We start from the raw sequence: 16902 nt of genomic DNA, 5'->3' as shown, positions 1-16902 counted from the left end.
CAACATTCGAATCATAGGAGTCCCAGAAGAAGAAGACAAAAAGAAAGACCATGAGAAAATGCTTGAGGAGATAATAGTTGAAAAGTTCCCTAAATGGGGAAGGAAATAAACACCCAAGTCCAAGAAACCGAGAGAGTCCCAAACAGGGTAAACCCAAGGCAAAACACCCCAAGACACATATTAATCAAATTAACAAATATCAAACACAAAGAACAAATATTAAAAGCAGCAAGGAAAAAAACAAAAAGCAGCAAGGGAAAAACAACAAATAACACACAAGGGGATTCCCATAAGGATAACAGCTGATCTTTCAGTAGAAATTATTCAGGCCAGGAGGAAATGGCAGGACATACTTAAAATCATGAAAGAAAATAACCTACAGGCCAGATTACTGTACCCAGCAAGGATCTCATTCAGATATGAAGGAGAAATCAAAAGCTTTACAGGCAAGCAAAAGCTGAGAGAATTCAGCATCACCAAACCAGCTCTTCAACAAATGCTAAAGGATCTTCTCTAGACAGAAAACACAAAAAGGGTGTATAAACTTGAAACCAAAACAATAAAGTAAATGGCAATGGGATCATACTTATCAATAATTACCTTGAATGTAAATGGGTTGAATGCCCCAACAAAAAGACAAAGACTGGCTGAATGGATACAAAACCAAGAACCCTATATATGTTGTCTACAAGAGACCCACCTCAAAACATACGGACTGAAAGTAAAGGGCTGGAAAAAAATATCCCACGCAAATAGAGACCAAAAGAAAGCAGGAGTAGCAATACTCATATCAGATAAAACAGACTTTAAAACAAAGGATGTGAAAAGAGACAAAGAAGGACACTACATAATGATCAAAGGATCAATCCAAGAAGAAGATATAACAATTATAAATATATATGCACCCAACATAGGAGCACCGCAATATGTAAGGCAAATGCAAACAAGTATGAAAGGGGAAATTAACAATAACACAATAATAGTGGGAGACTTTAATACCCCACTCACACCTATGGATAGATCAACTAAACAGAAAATTAAGAAGGAAACACAAACTTTAAATGATACAATAGGCCAGTTAGACCTAATTGATATCTATAGGGACATTTCACCCCAAAACAATGAATTGCACCTTTTTTCTCAAGCGCACATGGAATCTTCTCCAGGATAGATCACATCCTGGGCCATAAATCTAGCCTTGGTAAATTCAAAAAAATTGAAATCATTCCAAGCATCTTTTCTGACCACAATGCATTAAGATTAGATTTCAATTACAGGAGAAAAACTATTAAAAATTCCAACAATGGACTCTGAACAACATACTGCTGAATAACCAACAAATCACAGAAGTCAAAAAAGAAATCAAAATTTTCATAGAAAGGAATGAAAATGAAAACACAACACCCCAAAACCTGTGGGATACTATAAAAGCAGTGCTAAGGGGAAGGTTCATAACAATACAGGCATACGTCAAGAAACAAGAAAAAAGTCAAATAAATAACCTAACTCCATATCTAAAGCAACTAGAAAAAAAGAAATGAAGAACCCCAGGGTTAGTAGAAAGAAATAAATCTTAAAAATTAGGGCAGAAATAAATGCAAAAGAAACAAAAAAGACCATAGCAAAAATTGACAAAGCCAAAAGCTGGTTCTTTGAGAGGATAAATAAAATTGACAAACCATTAGCCAGACTCATCAAGAAACAAAGGGAGAAAAATCAATAAAGTTAGAAATGAAAATGGAGAAATCACATCAGTCAACGCAGAAATACAAAGGATTATAAGAGACTACTATCAGCAATTATATGCCAATAAAATGGACAACGTGGAAGAAATGGACAAATTCTTAGAAAAGTACAACTTCCCAGAACTTAACCAGGAAGAAATAGAAAATCTTAGCAGACCCATCACGAGCACAGAAATTGAAACTGCAATCAGAAATCTTCAAGCAAACAAAAGCCCAGGTCCAGACGGCTTCACAGGTGAATTCTACCAAAAATTTAGAGAATAGCTAACACCTATCCAACTCAAAGTCTTCCAGAAAATTGCAGAGGAAGGTAAACTTCCAAACTCATTCTATGAAGCCACCATCATCCTAATACCAAAACCTGACAAAGATGCCACAAAAAAAGAAAACTACAGGCCAATATCACTGATAAATATAGATGCAAAAATCCTTAACAAAATTCTAGCAATAAGAATCCAACAACACATTAAAAAGATCATACATCATGACCAAGTGGGCTTCATCCCAGGGATATAAGGATTCTTCAGTATCCACAAATCAATCAAGGTAATACACCATATTAACAAATTGAAAAATAAAAACCATATGATTATCTCAATAGATGCAGAGAAAGCCTTTGACAAAATTCAACATCCATTTATGATGAAAACTCTCCAGAAAGCAGGAATAGAAGGAACATACCTCAACATAATAAAAGCTATATATGACAAACCCACAGCAAACATTATCCTCAATGGTGAAAAATTGAAAGCATTTCCGCTAAAGTCAGGAACAAGACAAGGGTGCCCACTCTCACCACTACTATTCAACATAGTTTTGGAAGTTTTTGCCACAGCAATCAGAGCAGAAAAAGAAATAAAAGGAATCCAAATTGGAAAAGAAGAAGTAAAACTCTCACTGTTTGCAGATGACATGATCCTCTACATAGAAAACCCTAAAGACTCCACCAGAAAATTACTAGAGCTAATCAATGAATATAGTAAAGTTGCAGGATATAAAATCAACACACAAAAATCCCTTGCATTCCTATACACTAATAATGAGAAAATAGAAAGAGAAATTAAGGAAACAATTCCATTCACCATTGCAACAAGAAGAATAAAAATAAAATACTTAGGAATATATCTACCTAAAGAAACTAAAGACCTATATATAGAAAACTATAAAACACTGGTGAAAGAAATCAAAGAGGACACTAATAGATGGAGAAATATACCGTGTTCATGGATCGGAAGAATCAATATAGTGAAAATGAGTATACTACCCAAAACAATTTATAGATTCAATGCAACCTCTATCAAGCTACCAATGGTATTTTCCACACAACTAGAACAAATAATTTCACAATTTGTATGGAAATACAAAAAACCTCAAATAGCCAAAGCAATCTTGAGAAAGAAAACTGGAACTGGAGGAATCAACCTGCCTGACTTCAGGCTCTACTACAAAGCCACAGTCATCAAGACAGTATGATACTGGCACAAAGACAGAAATATAGATCAATGGAACAAAACAGAAAGCCCAGAGATAAATCCATGCACCTATGGACACCTTATCTTCGACAATGGAGGCAAGAATATACAATGGAGAAAAGACAATCTCTTTAACAAGTGGTGCTGGGAAAACTGTTCAACCACTTGTAAAAGAATGAAGCTAGAATACTTTCTAACACCATACACAAAAATAAACTCAAAATGGATTAAAGATCTATATGTAAGACCAGAAACTATAAAACTCCTAGAGGAGAACATAGGCAAAACCCTCTCTGACATACATCACAGCAGGATCCTCTATGACCCATCTCCCAGAATATTGGAAATAAAAGAAAAAATAAACAAATGGGACCTAATTAACTTAAAACCTTCTGCACAACAAAGGAAACTATAAGCAAGGTGAAAAGACAGCCTTCAGAATGGGAGAAAATAATAGCAAATGAAGCAACTGACAAAGAATTAATCTCAAAAATATACAAGCAACTCCTGTAGCTCAATTCCAGAAAAATAAACGATCCAATCAAAAAATAGGCCAACAAACTAAACAGACATCTCTCCAAAGAAGACATACAGATGGCTAACAAACACATGAAAAGATGCTCAACATCACTCATTATCAGAGAAATGCAAATCAAAACCACAATGAGGTACCATTTCACGCCAGTCAGAATGGCTGCGATCCGAAAGTCTACAAGCAATAAATGCTGGAGAGGGTGTGGAGAAAAGGGAACCCTCTTGCCCTGTTGGTGGGAATGCAAACTAGTACAGCCACTGTGGAGAACAGTGTGGAGATTCCTTAAAAAACTGAAAACAGAACTGCCATATGACCCAGCAATCCCACTTCTGGGCATATGCACTGAGGAAACCAGAATTGAAAGAGACACATGTACCCCAATATTCATCGCAGCACTGTTTATAATAGCCAGGACATGGAAGCAACCTAGATGTCCATCAGCAGACGAATGGATAAGAAAGTAGTGCTACATATACACAGTGAAGTATTACTCAGCCATTAAAAAGAATACATTTGAATCAGTTCTAATGATGTGGATGAAACTTGAACCTATTATACAGAGAGAGTGAAGTAAGCCAGAAAGCGAAACACCAATGCAGTATACTAACACACATATATGGAATTTAGAAAGATGGTAATGATAACCCTGTATGCGAGACAGCAAAGAGACACAGATGTATAGAACAGTCTTTTGGACTCTGTGGGAGAGGGCGAGGGTGGTATGATTTGGGAGAATGACATCGAAACATGTATATTATCATATGTGAAATGAATCGCCAGTCCAGGTTCGATGCATAATACAGAATGCTCAGGGCTGGTGCACTGAGATGACCCAGAGGGATGATATGGGGAGGAAGGTGATAGGGGGGTTCAGGATGGCGAACGCATGTACACCCGTGGTGGATTCATGTCAATGTATGGCAAAACCAATACAATTAGCCTCCAATTAAATAAATCTATGCTAAAAACAAACAAACGAAAAAAAATAAAAAAAATATAATGAAAATGATTAGGCTTCCACCTACTAAATCTGAAACTCTGGTGGTAGAGCCAAACCAATTGTGTTTTACTAAGCCCTCAGTGCATCTGACGCACACTCAAATTTGATAACTACTGTCTTAGCCCAGGGAATAGCAACGATTGAAGCCGTATTGCTCTTATAACTGTATAACTTAAACAAGTTAATAAAACCTCTTTGAGCAGTGTTTTTTTTTTTTTTCCCCCTCAGTGATAATTCTATATGGCACCATTATGGCATTCAGAGATACTAGCAAGGTTCTTTTTTTTCCTTACTAAAAGCAAAGGGCAGATTTGGAGAATTAGAGTTGTCAAGTTATAAAGTGTTGAAGTAGACTCTAAAATCATCAAGAAAATCTTGGATTATATTCTGAATGTTTTATTTTAAAAGATAGAGAAAGGATGAAATTGCTAAGAGAGTAGATCTGAAAAGTTCTCATCACAGACACGAAAGAAGATAACTATGTGGGGATGAATGTTAACTAGACTTACTATGGTAATCATTTTCCAATATATAGATATGTCAAATCATTAGGCTGTACATCTAAAGCTAATGTTATATGTCATTTATATCTTAATAAAAAATAAAAGTGACAAATAAAAGCAAAAAATTAAAAAAATAAAAGGAAAAAGAAGGTAGGATTGGTCTGGAGGCGCTTTCAGACCACAGTGCAGACTTTCTGGAATCTCTACCAGCCCAGTGGGATCTCCAGAGAAAACTTTGGCCTAGGAGTGTCTCATCGAGTGGAAATGGCTAGGCTCTTTTACTACCACCTTTCTCAGTCATTGACTTGGGGCCACCTTGAAAAAAATCATAATCTCAGCTCAAACGCTGCAGAGAATCCTGAAATAGCTAGCTGAGGGAGGCTGCCAGCTAACCACCCTCGTGGTGTAATCTTTTTGAAGGGGGATCTGAGTGGTACATCTCTGCATCTGCCAGGCATGGGAATATGCTCCTGACTTTATATTAAATGAAAGAGATTACTTACCTCTATATGTAATATGAGTTTAATTGTGTACCTAATAATTGATAATAAAAATTATGTTTCAAACATTATGATAAATTTATTACATTATTTGATTTAATCCACACAACTCTTATGAGATTTGTACTGTTATTAACATCATTTTACAGGAAAAAATTTATCCAGAGCTCAAGAGGTAAAGAAATGCAGGAAGTGGCCTTCAGTATGCAAGCACAGGTTTGTTTGCTGTACTAGTCTGTGCTCTATTTAGTTTTATGGAGGTACATATATAGGAAAAGAATGAAAGAAAATAAATACACACATAAATGGTGATAGTGATTATATGGTAGGTTTGTTGTTGCTTAGTTCCTAAGTTGTGTCCAACTCTTTTGTGACCCCATTGACTGTGGCCTGCCAGGCTCCTCTGTCCATGGGATTTCCCAGGCAAGAATACTGGCATGGGGTGCTCGTTCCTTCTCCAGAGGATCTTCTTGACCCAGGAACCAGACCCATGTCTCCTGCATTGACTGGTGGATTCTTTACCGCTGAGCCATCGAGGAAGTCTATATGGCAGGATGCAGGTTATTAAAATTTTTATTCCTTTATTTTCTACATTTTTTACCGTGAGATACTTTGGTTATCTATTGAGGCATAACAAACTACCCCAAACTTATTTTTATCATTCAGCGATCATTTCAGAAATTCAGACAAGATATAGTGGTGATGGCTTGATGCTGCTCCACCATGTGTAGGGCCTTAGCTGAAAAGACATGAATGACTAGGAGTTACTCCATCAACTGAGGAATTGGAATCCTCTGGAGATTTCACATGTCTGGTGCCTGGGATGGGATGACTATAAGGCTGGTCTTAAGTGGGTCATTTGATTGAAGAACCTTTATATGCTGTGTACATTCTCATGTGGCCTTGGATTCTGTACAGCATGGCTGCCTCAAGTTAGACTTCTTAAATGGTAGCTCAGAGCTTCAAGAGCAAATTTTCCAGAAAACACGGAGAAAGCTATGTGGTTTTCTATGACCTAGCCTTGGAAGAAATGTAGCTCATTTCTGCCATACTCTTTTGATCACAATCCACCCAGATATGAGGGGAAGGAATACAGATTTCACATCTAAATGGAAAGATTGTAAATGAATGCTTACTATATTTAATTAATAAAACATCCAGAAGATATGGGGCTTCCCAGGTGGCACTAGTGGTAAAGAACCCACATGCCAATGCAGGAGAAGCAAAAGACACGAGTTCTATCTCTGGGTTGGAAAGATCCCCTAGAGAAGGAAATGACAACCCACTCCAGTATTCTTGCCTGGAGAATTCTAGTACAGAGAAGCCTGGTGGGCTACAGTCCATAGTGTCACAAAGAGTCAGACACAGTTGAAGTAACTTAGCATGAGGACATATAACCAGAGGACATATTTGCATAGTCAGAAAAAAGTAAAATTTAGATATTAAACAATCCCAGTTTAATTTTTATTATGGAATAGATTTGGCAAAAACGTGTGTGTGTGTGTGTGTGTGTATTTTTAATTTATGTAATTTGGTAGTAGAGAATCTGAGCTGTCTCATACTAATACCTACATTTTCTGGATTTATCTATAATAATTGTAGGGTTAATAAAAGGCAAGATAGTAGATCCTGTATTCGAGTTTTGTGCATAGGAAAATGTTGAAGTCGCTACCACTATAAAAAATTTTCATCGGTTTAATAAATCTTCAAAGGTCTATTGTACCCTTAATTCTGTTTTTCACACAAGGATTTTCCTTTGTTTAAAAATCATAAGCATTTCACACATGAAAGTGTTACAGAGGCTTATTTATCACATAACTTTAGAATGCTTCTATGTATCCCACTAAATAATAATGATGTAAATTTGGCTGAAAGGGAAAACCTAAGGGAAAGCCTGTCAGTTCCCCAGAATAATATTCCCAAACCACATCTTGAGTCTTTCTTTTAAAACACTTGCCCTCAGACACTTTTTATATATTACAGAATACAAGCAGGAAGTGAGGTCAGCTTTATAATATTTAAAATTTGCCTGATATTTTTATTTTCTATGAATTTCCTTTCTAGGATATGTGCACCAGATTGCTGAATTTTTAAATTATTCCATCAGGAAACAATATTCCTGTAGAGTAGGGGAGAAATGTTTGGCATGTGTCAATTAAATACAACAAAATGCAATAAAAGTAAATCTTCTCAATTTTTTCCTTGAGATTGAAACCAAGGAAAAATCAGTGAAAACACTATGGATAGTCAAAAGTTAAGCATGGACTTTGGAATCAAACAGATCTGAGTTTGTATTTAGCTTCAACACTTAGACAAAGTATTTCTGGTTCTGCAAGAACTTTAAATTCTTGAGCCTGACTGTCATCAACTATAAAGTAGTTCAGTTCAGTTCAGCCACTCATTTGTGTTGGATTCTGCGACCCCATGGACTACAGCACACCAGGCCTCCCTGTCCATCACCAACTCCTGGAGCTTGCTCAAACTCATGTCCATTGAGTTGGTGATACCATCCAACCATCTCATCCTCTGTCATCCTTTTCTCCAACTGCCTTCAGTCTTTCCCAGCATCAGGGTCTTTTCCAATGAGTCATTTCTTTGCATCAGGTGACCAGAGTAGTGGAGTTTCAGTTTCAACATCAGTCCTTCCAGTGAATATTCAAGACTGATTTGCTTTAGGATTGACCGGTTAGATCTCCTTGCAGTTCAAGGGACTCTCAAGAGTCTTCTCCAACACCACAATTCAAAAACATCAATTCTTTATCCCTGTAAAGTAGAGACAATAATATTTTTCTTATAGGTAAATTGTGAGGCTTGAAAGAGGTGTAGATTAAACATTTTACTTGGTACTTAGCTCATAGAAAATTATGTAAAAGTAGCAATGATTATTTCATTACATTTTAGCGTAACTTGATAGAATTGGAGTTCTATTTTTATAGTATTTAATAAAAATATATTTGGATCAATCAGAAGTCAGCTTGAGAAATCCAGCCGATATATGAAAGGGTGATTTACTACTTTTAAGTTTTAACTTCACTATTTATCAGTTCTGAAGGAATCATAACATACTTTTTCTTAAAATCCACAAATTCCAGCTAAATAAGAGGACATACAAAGTCAGCTGAGAAAAAGATGAATGTGTGTTTACAAGAATCTGCCCAATAGATAAATATTTCATATGCTCAATGATTTTCATATAATTTATTTTAATTTAGCTTAGTATGGTACTTGTCATAAGGTATATATCCATTAATAAATATTCATTGAATTAAAGCATATCCATCTTTTTACTGATTTATATGAGTTTTTCATATATTAAATATACAAACCACTTGTCAGTTTTATATGTTGTGAATATTCTTTCTCCAATTTGTCATTTTCTTACAATATTGTTTTCCTCATGCTTTTATTTGCTTGTGTTCCCTCTATTAAAAATATTATTTTATGCTTAAAAATGCCACCTTCATCTCTTTACATTTAAATGTTTGTTCATCTGCAAGGAAACGTTTTGAGGTGATATCTCTCCCATTTATCTCAGAGACTATTCATGCAGGAAATGAGTGTAAAGGGGTTATATAACTTGCCTTAGTTTATATAGTCATTAGCAGATCTGGGATTCTAACTAGGGAGGCTAATTCTAACACAATCTTAACCCTGCATTGTAAGTATCCCAATTTAATATTTGAAAAACAGAACATTTTATTTCTACCTCAGAAACTGCCTTTTCCTGTTCTTCTCTATATCAGTGACATATCATTTTACTGCTATTACACTTGGAAAAATTTGAATACCTAATACAATGGCCTGCAAAACCCTATAAGATCAGATGCCTTTGATCTCATCTTGCACAATACTCTTTCCTTCTTTTATTTTTTTTAACCTTGTATTCAGCACTGACCTTAAATACTCTAAGCTTATTTTCATCTTATTTCTGTGAAGAGTCATGTTAGAAATAAGGAGAAAAAGTGTGAGAGGTACTAGTGAGTCAAAACCAGCACAATTCTGAAACTGATTCAGTTGGAGGGACTCAAAGTCATTTTGGAATGAGAAAGTGCCATTAATGTAAATAAGGAATGCTAGGAGATGACAGTTGGAAAACACTTGGAAAATTATGAACGGTTTTCACAACAGTACTTTTGAGTTTTTAATTTGAGATGGCATTGGTAGTCAGGATATATGGAATTTGAACTTAGCAGAGAAGTCAGGACTGAAAATGAAGTTATTGGACTGTGTAAGAATAATCAAAGGTGGCAGTTAGAATGAGAAAATAGCTTGGGGCTACACTCTGAAATCACTCAATTTTTGGAGACAGAAAGGATATTGATAAAATTAGCTTACTTCAGTGGAAAAAATGGTGGGGTTTTTTGGTTTGTTTTTGTTTTAGAGTGGAAGAAACATTAAGTCTGTAATTTGAGCAGAAGGAGCCAATGGAATAGTAAAGGAAGATGAATTTTATATTTAACTTTCTTTTTAGAGCAGGTAAACAGTGAAAGATTTGGAAAATATAACATTTATCTTGCTATTTGAAGTACTTTGTCAAAGTTTTTTTTTTTTTTCAATTTTTACAACTTCCAGATCTTCACTTGTGTGTGACAACATTAAGAAATCAGACTTTGTTTTCTAATGGGAGGATTTTCTTAACTGACAGTATTTGAAATTATATGCATAAATGCAATGGCCTATCCCATGAAGACTTGGCTTTCTTCTCACTGGGTGTGTGACACATTGATGGTCAAGTATTATAAAGTTATGGTTTGGATTCTCCCTTTGAGGGAGAGAGTTAAACATGAAGACCTTTCTTCACATTCCCTTCCAGATCTGGAATTCTGTGAATATGTGACACTCCACATTATTCTTTTGAAAGTTCTGAATTATAAAATGAAGTTTATAGTAATTTTTCTTGAGATCATTTAGATAAATTTTATTTTTAATGTGTTTTTTGTCAACAACTATTTTTGAAGTCTCACCATGTGCCAGTTTAAATGTTAGTGCATATGAAAGGTTAATTACATAATAAAAATTCAATGAATGTTCATTTCTATTAATACTATTAAAAAGTATCATGTCTGTCCAAAGACAATGGAGAGGAGTACTATGCAAATAATAGTATGAAGAAAATAATTTGGTCATCAAATAAATTACTCTAACTTTAATGCTCAAACAATGCTTCAAACATTTTCACTGAGTGAAAATATTTTAGTGAGTCAAGTTATTAATAAGAAAATCACCACTGATTGATTATATATAGAGTCCATGACACTGTGCTTTAATTATGTATTGGACCCATAACACGTATGTGTTAGAGGAGAATCAATTACTGAACTACCATGAAATGGTCCACTGCAGCCAGTTCAATAGTGCAGTTGCTGGAAAAAGCATATTTACTGGAGTGACCTACAAGTAAGATTGAGTTGAGTTTGCAAGTGTCTTACTGTAGGTAAATGTCCTTTCTGTCTTTCATGGTCAAGTGGTAGAAGATTGATTATAACTGAACAGTCTGTCATCTGTTCCTACATTTCAAACATCTGAGAACTGCTCTTTGCTTTTTCATGTGCTCTGTTGAAGAAATCACACTTAAGTTTTCTTTGGGTGCATAAACTGGCTGACAGTCAGGGAATCAATATATCCTGTTGCACAGTGTTCAAACCTGCTATTAAGAGAAAAGTAACACTAAAGATGTGTTTCCTTGCAGGATAGTGCAGAATTGATCACTTCTCTGCTTCACAGTGGAGCTGATATACAGCAGGTTGGGTATGGTGGCCTCACTGCCCTGCATATTGCTACCATTGCTGGTCACCTAGAGGTAAGTCACACCTTGGTCACCTGCAAAAACAAATCTGCCTCTTTGGAATCTTGTTTTTAACTGTTTTCAAATGCTGACTTTTGAAATTCTAGGAGTTGGCTTAATTTTAGCTAATGAATCCATACATTTTGAGGGAGACCGAAATAAGCTGTATAGATGTTCTTTTGATAGTAAATTCAGTCTGTTTTGTAACAGTGTAATCAAATATTAATTAATATAAAGATGGCTAGATACATAGAGGCTATATAGCATTGAGAGACTTCCCAGGTGGCGCAGTGGTAAAGAATCCACCTGTCAAGCAGGAGGCATCAGAGATGCAGGTTTGATTCCTGGGTCAGGGATATCCCCTAAAGAAGGAAATAGCAACCCACTCCAGTATTCTTGCCTGGAAAATTCCATGGACACAGTCCATAGAGCAGCAAAGAATTGGACATGACTGAGCAACTAAGTAGCAGCATATAGCAGTTATTAGAAACATAGATATTGGAGTCAGGCAACTGTTGCTACCACTTGCTATATTTACCTCAAGCAAGTTACTGTACCTTCAAGCATCTGTTTTCCTCATTATAAAATAGAAATGATAGGCCCATCATAGTGATTAAATTGGGAGAAGGCAATGGCACCCCACTTCAGTACTGTTGCCCGGAAAATCCCATGGACAGAGGAGCCTGGTAGGCTGCAGTCCATGGGGTTGCTAAGAGTCAGACACGACTGAGCGACTTCACTTTCACTTTCCACTTTCACGCACTGGAGAAGGAAATGGCAACCCACTCCAGTGTTCTTGCCTGGAGAATCCCATGGACGGAGAAGCCTGGTAGGCTGCAGTCCATGGAGTCGCACAGAGTCAGACACGACTGAAGCGACTTAGCAGCATTAGGTGATCCACATAAAAGACTTTGCAGATGGCTTCACTCAAGGTAAGGACTCAGTGAAAAATTATTCAGTAATTCATTCACTCATGCATTATTTTATTTATTAAGCATCTATTGTACACCAGATATTGTTCTAGTTGCTGAGGTGACTGTAACAAGTAAGACAAGAAATATTTTGGAATTTAGTTTTAGAGAACGAAACAAGCAATAAGGAAAAAATTATTATATAATGTTAGTTGTGAATATAAGAAAAATAATAAAATGAGGTAAGATGAAAACAGCATGAAGAAGTAGGCACCATTTTAAACAAGCTATATAGTGAAGCTATGATTAATATATGTAATAGTACCTGCAAAGCCCTGAGGCAGAGATAGCTAAGTGTATTTGAAGGGCACAAGTAAGCCAAAGTCATTAGTATATACGAGCTGGAGGTAGAGTAATGGACATAAGGTCAGGTGACGGTTACAAATAAGATCGCAAAGCGTTTTAAAGGCCATAGAAGGGACTCTGGCTCTTATCTAAAATTTAATTGGTGAAATATTATTTTATATATGAGAAACACTTTAATTTTCATTATTTAATTTATTGTAGAAATCCTTATGAAATAGTTTTTATCATCACTGCCATTTAATAGATATAAAACCAAGGCTGTTATACAGTAATTATCTTTACAGATTACAAAGCCATGGAGAAAAAAAAAGTCCATGTTTGGAATCCTGGTCATTTTACTCAAACTCCCATGATTTTCACATGCTGTTAATTGTGGTACCCACATGTAGCATGTCTGACTCTTTACAACCCAATGGACTGCCAGGCTCCTCTGTCCATGGGATTCTCCAGGCAAGAATATTGGAATAAGTTGCCATTTCCTTCTTCAGGGGATCCTCTCGACCCAGGGATCAAACTTGGGTCTCCTGCACTGCAGACAGATTCTTTACCAGCTGAGCTATGAGGGAAGCCCAAAGTGAAAGTGAAAGTGACTCAGTCCTGTCTGACCCTTTGCAACCCATGGACTATATATATAGTCCATGGAATTCTCCAGGCCAGAATATTGGAGTGAGTAGCCTTTCCCTTCTCCAGGGGATCTTCTCAACCCAGGGATCAAACCCAGATCTCCCACATTGCAGGCAGACTCTTTACCAGCTGAGCCACAAGGGAAACCCATGTAAATGCAACATTGTAATAAATGAGCAGTCTTGTGTCTTCATTATTAAGTCTTTATCTATTTCTCTCTTTTAATCATGTTGCAATTTAAGGTGTACCTTCCTCACTAACACACAGGCACAATTGTGAACAAATAGAACTGCATGTAAAATCACACATAAAACCTGTAAAATAGGTGTGTGTCATCCCTCTTAACAGTGTCAATTCAAAGGTCTCTTCATTCAATAAATATTAACATATCTCATTGGGGGTAAAATAATTTCCTTTGTGTTGACATTTCCACTCCTTACTGTATTTCCCTGAAAATAGATTATCTCATTTCCCAGAATATAAAGCTTTTTGATGATATTCATTATAAATATAAATGAATTTGTATTACTTATTAGGAGAAGAGAAATCCCATTAGAATCACTTAAATATAAATATTATCCAAAAAAGAAACTGACTGAGATCAGTGATGAACTAAATGGAAGGTAAATATACAAAAATCTGGGTAGAAGAATTGATGAGGTAGACATAAAGTCCCAGTAAAATACATTCAACCTTTTAATGCCAGGAAACATTTTGCAAAACAAAATCCTTTTTGTTTAACACTGAACTGATTACATTTGTGAGTGATAGAATTATAAAAGGGTCAAAAGCAAGATGGTTAAGAGTTTGGTGTCTTATTCAAATAACTGTTTTCTTGCTTTCTAAATCATAGTAGGGAAGTAAGAATTATACTGATTCTGCCAGCCATAGGTCAAATTTTACTAAAATAATTCCAAATAGGCATCTACTCCTATGGTGCAATTCTCCAAGTTTTTCAACTTCCTTCACTGCTGCTGCTGCTAAGTCGCTTCAGTCGTGTCCGACTCTGTGCGACCCCATAGACGGCAGCCCACCAGGCCCCACCATCCCTGGGATTCTCCAGGCAAGAACACTAGAGTGGGTTGCCATTTCCTTCTCCAGTGCATGTCCTTCACTAGCTCTGGTGTAATATTTAATGACTTTTATAGTCAATCATGAATACTGCCATAATAAGGTGTATATACATTAATCTTTATTCTCTTATCTATTGGACTAATTTAGTTACAGATCTTGTAGGAAAATTGTGTTTAAAAAAACCTGAAAGTATCATGTTCAAAATACAGATTTTTTCTTTGAATTATTTCTTTCATAGTTAGTAATTGCAGTACTGACTTTATATTCATTCATTCATTTAACAAATATTTTTCAGCCTCTACTTTTTCCAGTCTTTTGTTAGAATATGGAAATGATACAAGAAAATAAGACATAGTTTCTCCCCCTAAAGACTTTAAATTATAGCTGAACATAGAAAATGGAAAATTTATATAAAGAATTCAAAAGTAAAATAGCAGTGTAGTCATATGTATAGGAAAGGAAAGAGTCAAAGATCAGAGCAAGTTTGATATTAGGAATAATTAGAAACATGATCATTGCATAATATGTGCAAAGAACAGAGAAAAGTATGAGGATTTCACTGGGAACTGAGATCAAGGTAGATTAGAAGATTTAGGGAAGGGTTTCTGAGAAGTTTAAAATCAGGCTGAAAAGTGGATAGAACTGGACAGAGAAAGGAAAAGGAATTATGTCTAAAACTATGAAAGAAAAATGAGTTAAGTACATTTAGGGGAGAGTAAATACAATGATAGCATGAAACAGATTGTGAAGAGTCCCTTTAAGTAAATGTGGGTGTTAGGAATGGACCAGATTAAGGAAACTAAAAATGGGAGTCCAAGGAGTTTAATTTAATTCAATAAGCAAATATAGTTCATGATGTCCTATACGCAAGACCAGATGGTATGGTAGATAAAAAGATGAATAGAACATACAAATTCCCACTCTTCAAGATACTTACAACAAATACAATTGTTTTCCAATAAGAAATGAGAAGACATTAAATCTTTCTGAGCGAGAGAATGATTGGATGCATGATATATAATGTGTTAAAGAGGATTTCTTTGACCTCAGTGTTTTGTATTGATTCCAGAGTGATAATATGATGATTAAATAGATGAAGACAAACTGGGTAGAGGATTCAATTCTGAGGAAAAAGTATTTCTCTCCAGACATGTAGATTTGCTGATAATACCCAGATTTTCAAGTGGAAAAATTTGTTAATAATTTAAAAATATACAGTTAGTACACAGTGAAGAATTTGGGACTTAATGTAAGTTTTAAGAAATTATATGGGATATTTGCAGGCATATCAGTAGCTGAAATGTGGCTGAGAACTAAGCCAATCTACAGAGACTTTGGGAATTACTGAACAGCCTTTGAGGAAGCAAAGAAGGATTGGTTGGAGTGGTATGAGGGAAACAAGCATGTTGTAACCTCACAGTAATTAGGGGGATGGAGAGTTTCAATAGATAAAGTATTCTGGGTATCAAATAATGGAGAAAATTTGAGTGTAAGAGAATAATATATATATAATAGGAGTGGAATATGCATTAGTTTTAGGTACTAGTTTTTGTTACTCTTGGTTATCAGGAACGGTGGCAGTGGATGGGTGGGAGTTTCCTTTCATTAGTAGTCGCTTTCCTTTATTGCCCACCTTTTTTTCTGTGAAACAATGACTGATGCTGTCTGACAGCCCTCTTTGTCTACGCATATCAAATTCAGACCCTCCATTACTGTCTCAAGTGTTTTGGTTCTCCCATAATTGTGAATTCTATTAAACAATTTTGCAATAAAATTTACATTGACTAAGCAGCTGTCCCCTTCAATAACAGGGAACATGTGCTACAGATTCTGAGACATGCTGACTGCAATTTGAGACTCAGATTTAGATTTACTGTGCTTTGAAAAGCAGGCAAATATTGGTTGTCCTGGGTCTCACTACTTCTCCCTGAGTGATTTATCCATCCATCAGTACATATGCATCTGCTGCTTTCTACAAGGCTAAGATCCCGTCAGCAATCAATAAACAAGCATTAAGCCCTTTTCTCCTCTTTGAGTCCAGAGGGTACACGAATCATATGCTCTCTCAAGCATGGAAATTGAGAACTATTGGCTAGCATGTGGTAGTGTTTTATCATTCTCATATATTTGTTATTTTGTTCTCTTGAGGTAGCTATCCTTAGACTCAGCTTACCAGTGAGGAAACTGAGGATTGCAGAAGTTAAGTGACTTCCACAGGATCATGCAGATAATAAATAAATGAGATGAATAAGACTCAAGCCTGGTTATCTGACTCCAAATCCCTGATTTTGTAAATAAAAAGACAGTTACTCCCTTATGACTCTTGTTCAGTCGCTCAGTTGTCTGACTCTTGGCAACCATATGGACTGTAGCACGCCAGGCCTCCC

The 16902-nt window shown here is 35.9% G+C and overlaps 1 protein-coding gene across 5 annotated transcripts in view; it reads left to right on the top strand.

Annotated features, from left to right (window-relative positions):
* TNNI3K (TNNI3 interacting kinase) overlaps positions 1-16902 on the top strand; it is a 351063-nt gene that overhangs the window by 31227 nt on the left and 302934 nt on the right. For 4 of the 5 annotated variants that reach the window (XM_061411584.1, XM_061411580.1, XM_061411579.1 and 1 more), the window contains exon 5: positions 11445-11555. The exons of the other annotated variant lie outside the window; for it this stretch is intronic. In XM_061411584.1, coding sequence (XP_061267568.1) covers positions 11445-11555 — 111 coding nt within the window. The remainder of the gene's footprint in view (positions 1-11444; positions 11556-16902) is intronic. 5 annotated transcript variants of the gene reach the window in all.

Source organism: Bos javanicus, chromosome 3 (genome assembly GCF_032452875.1).
Source record: "Bos javanicus breed banteng chromosome 3, ARS-OSU_banteng_1.0, whole genome shotgun sequence".
Lineage (NCBI taxonomy): Eukaryota > Metazoa > Chordata > Mammalia > Artiodactyla > Bovidae > Bos > Bos javanicus.
Note: the sequence above shows the minus strand (reverse complement) of the source record. Positions and strands in the feature narration are given on the sequence as shown.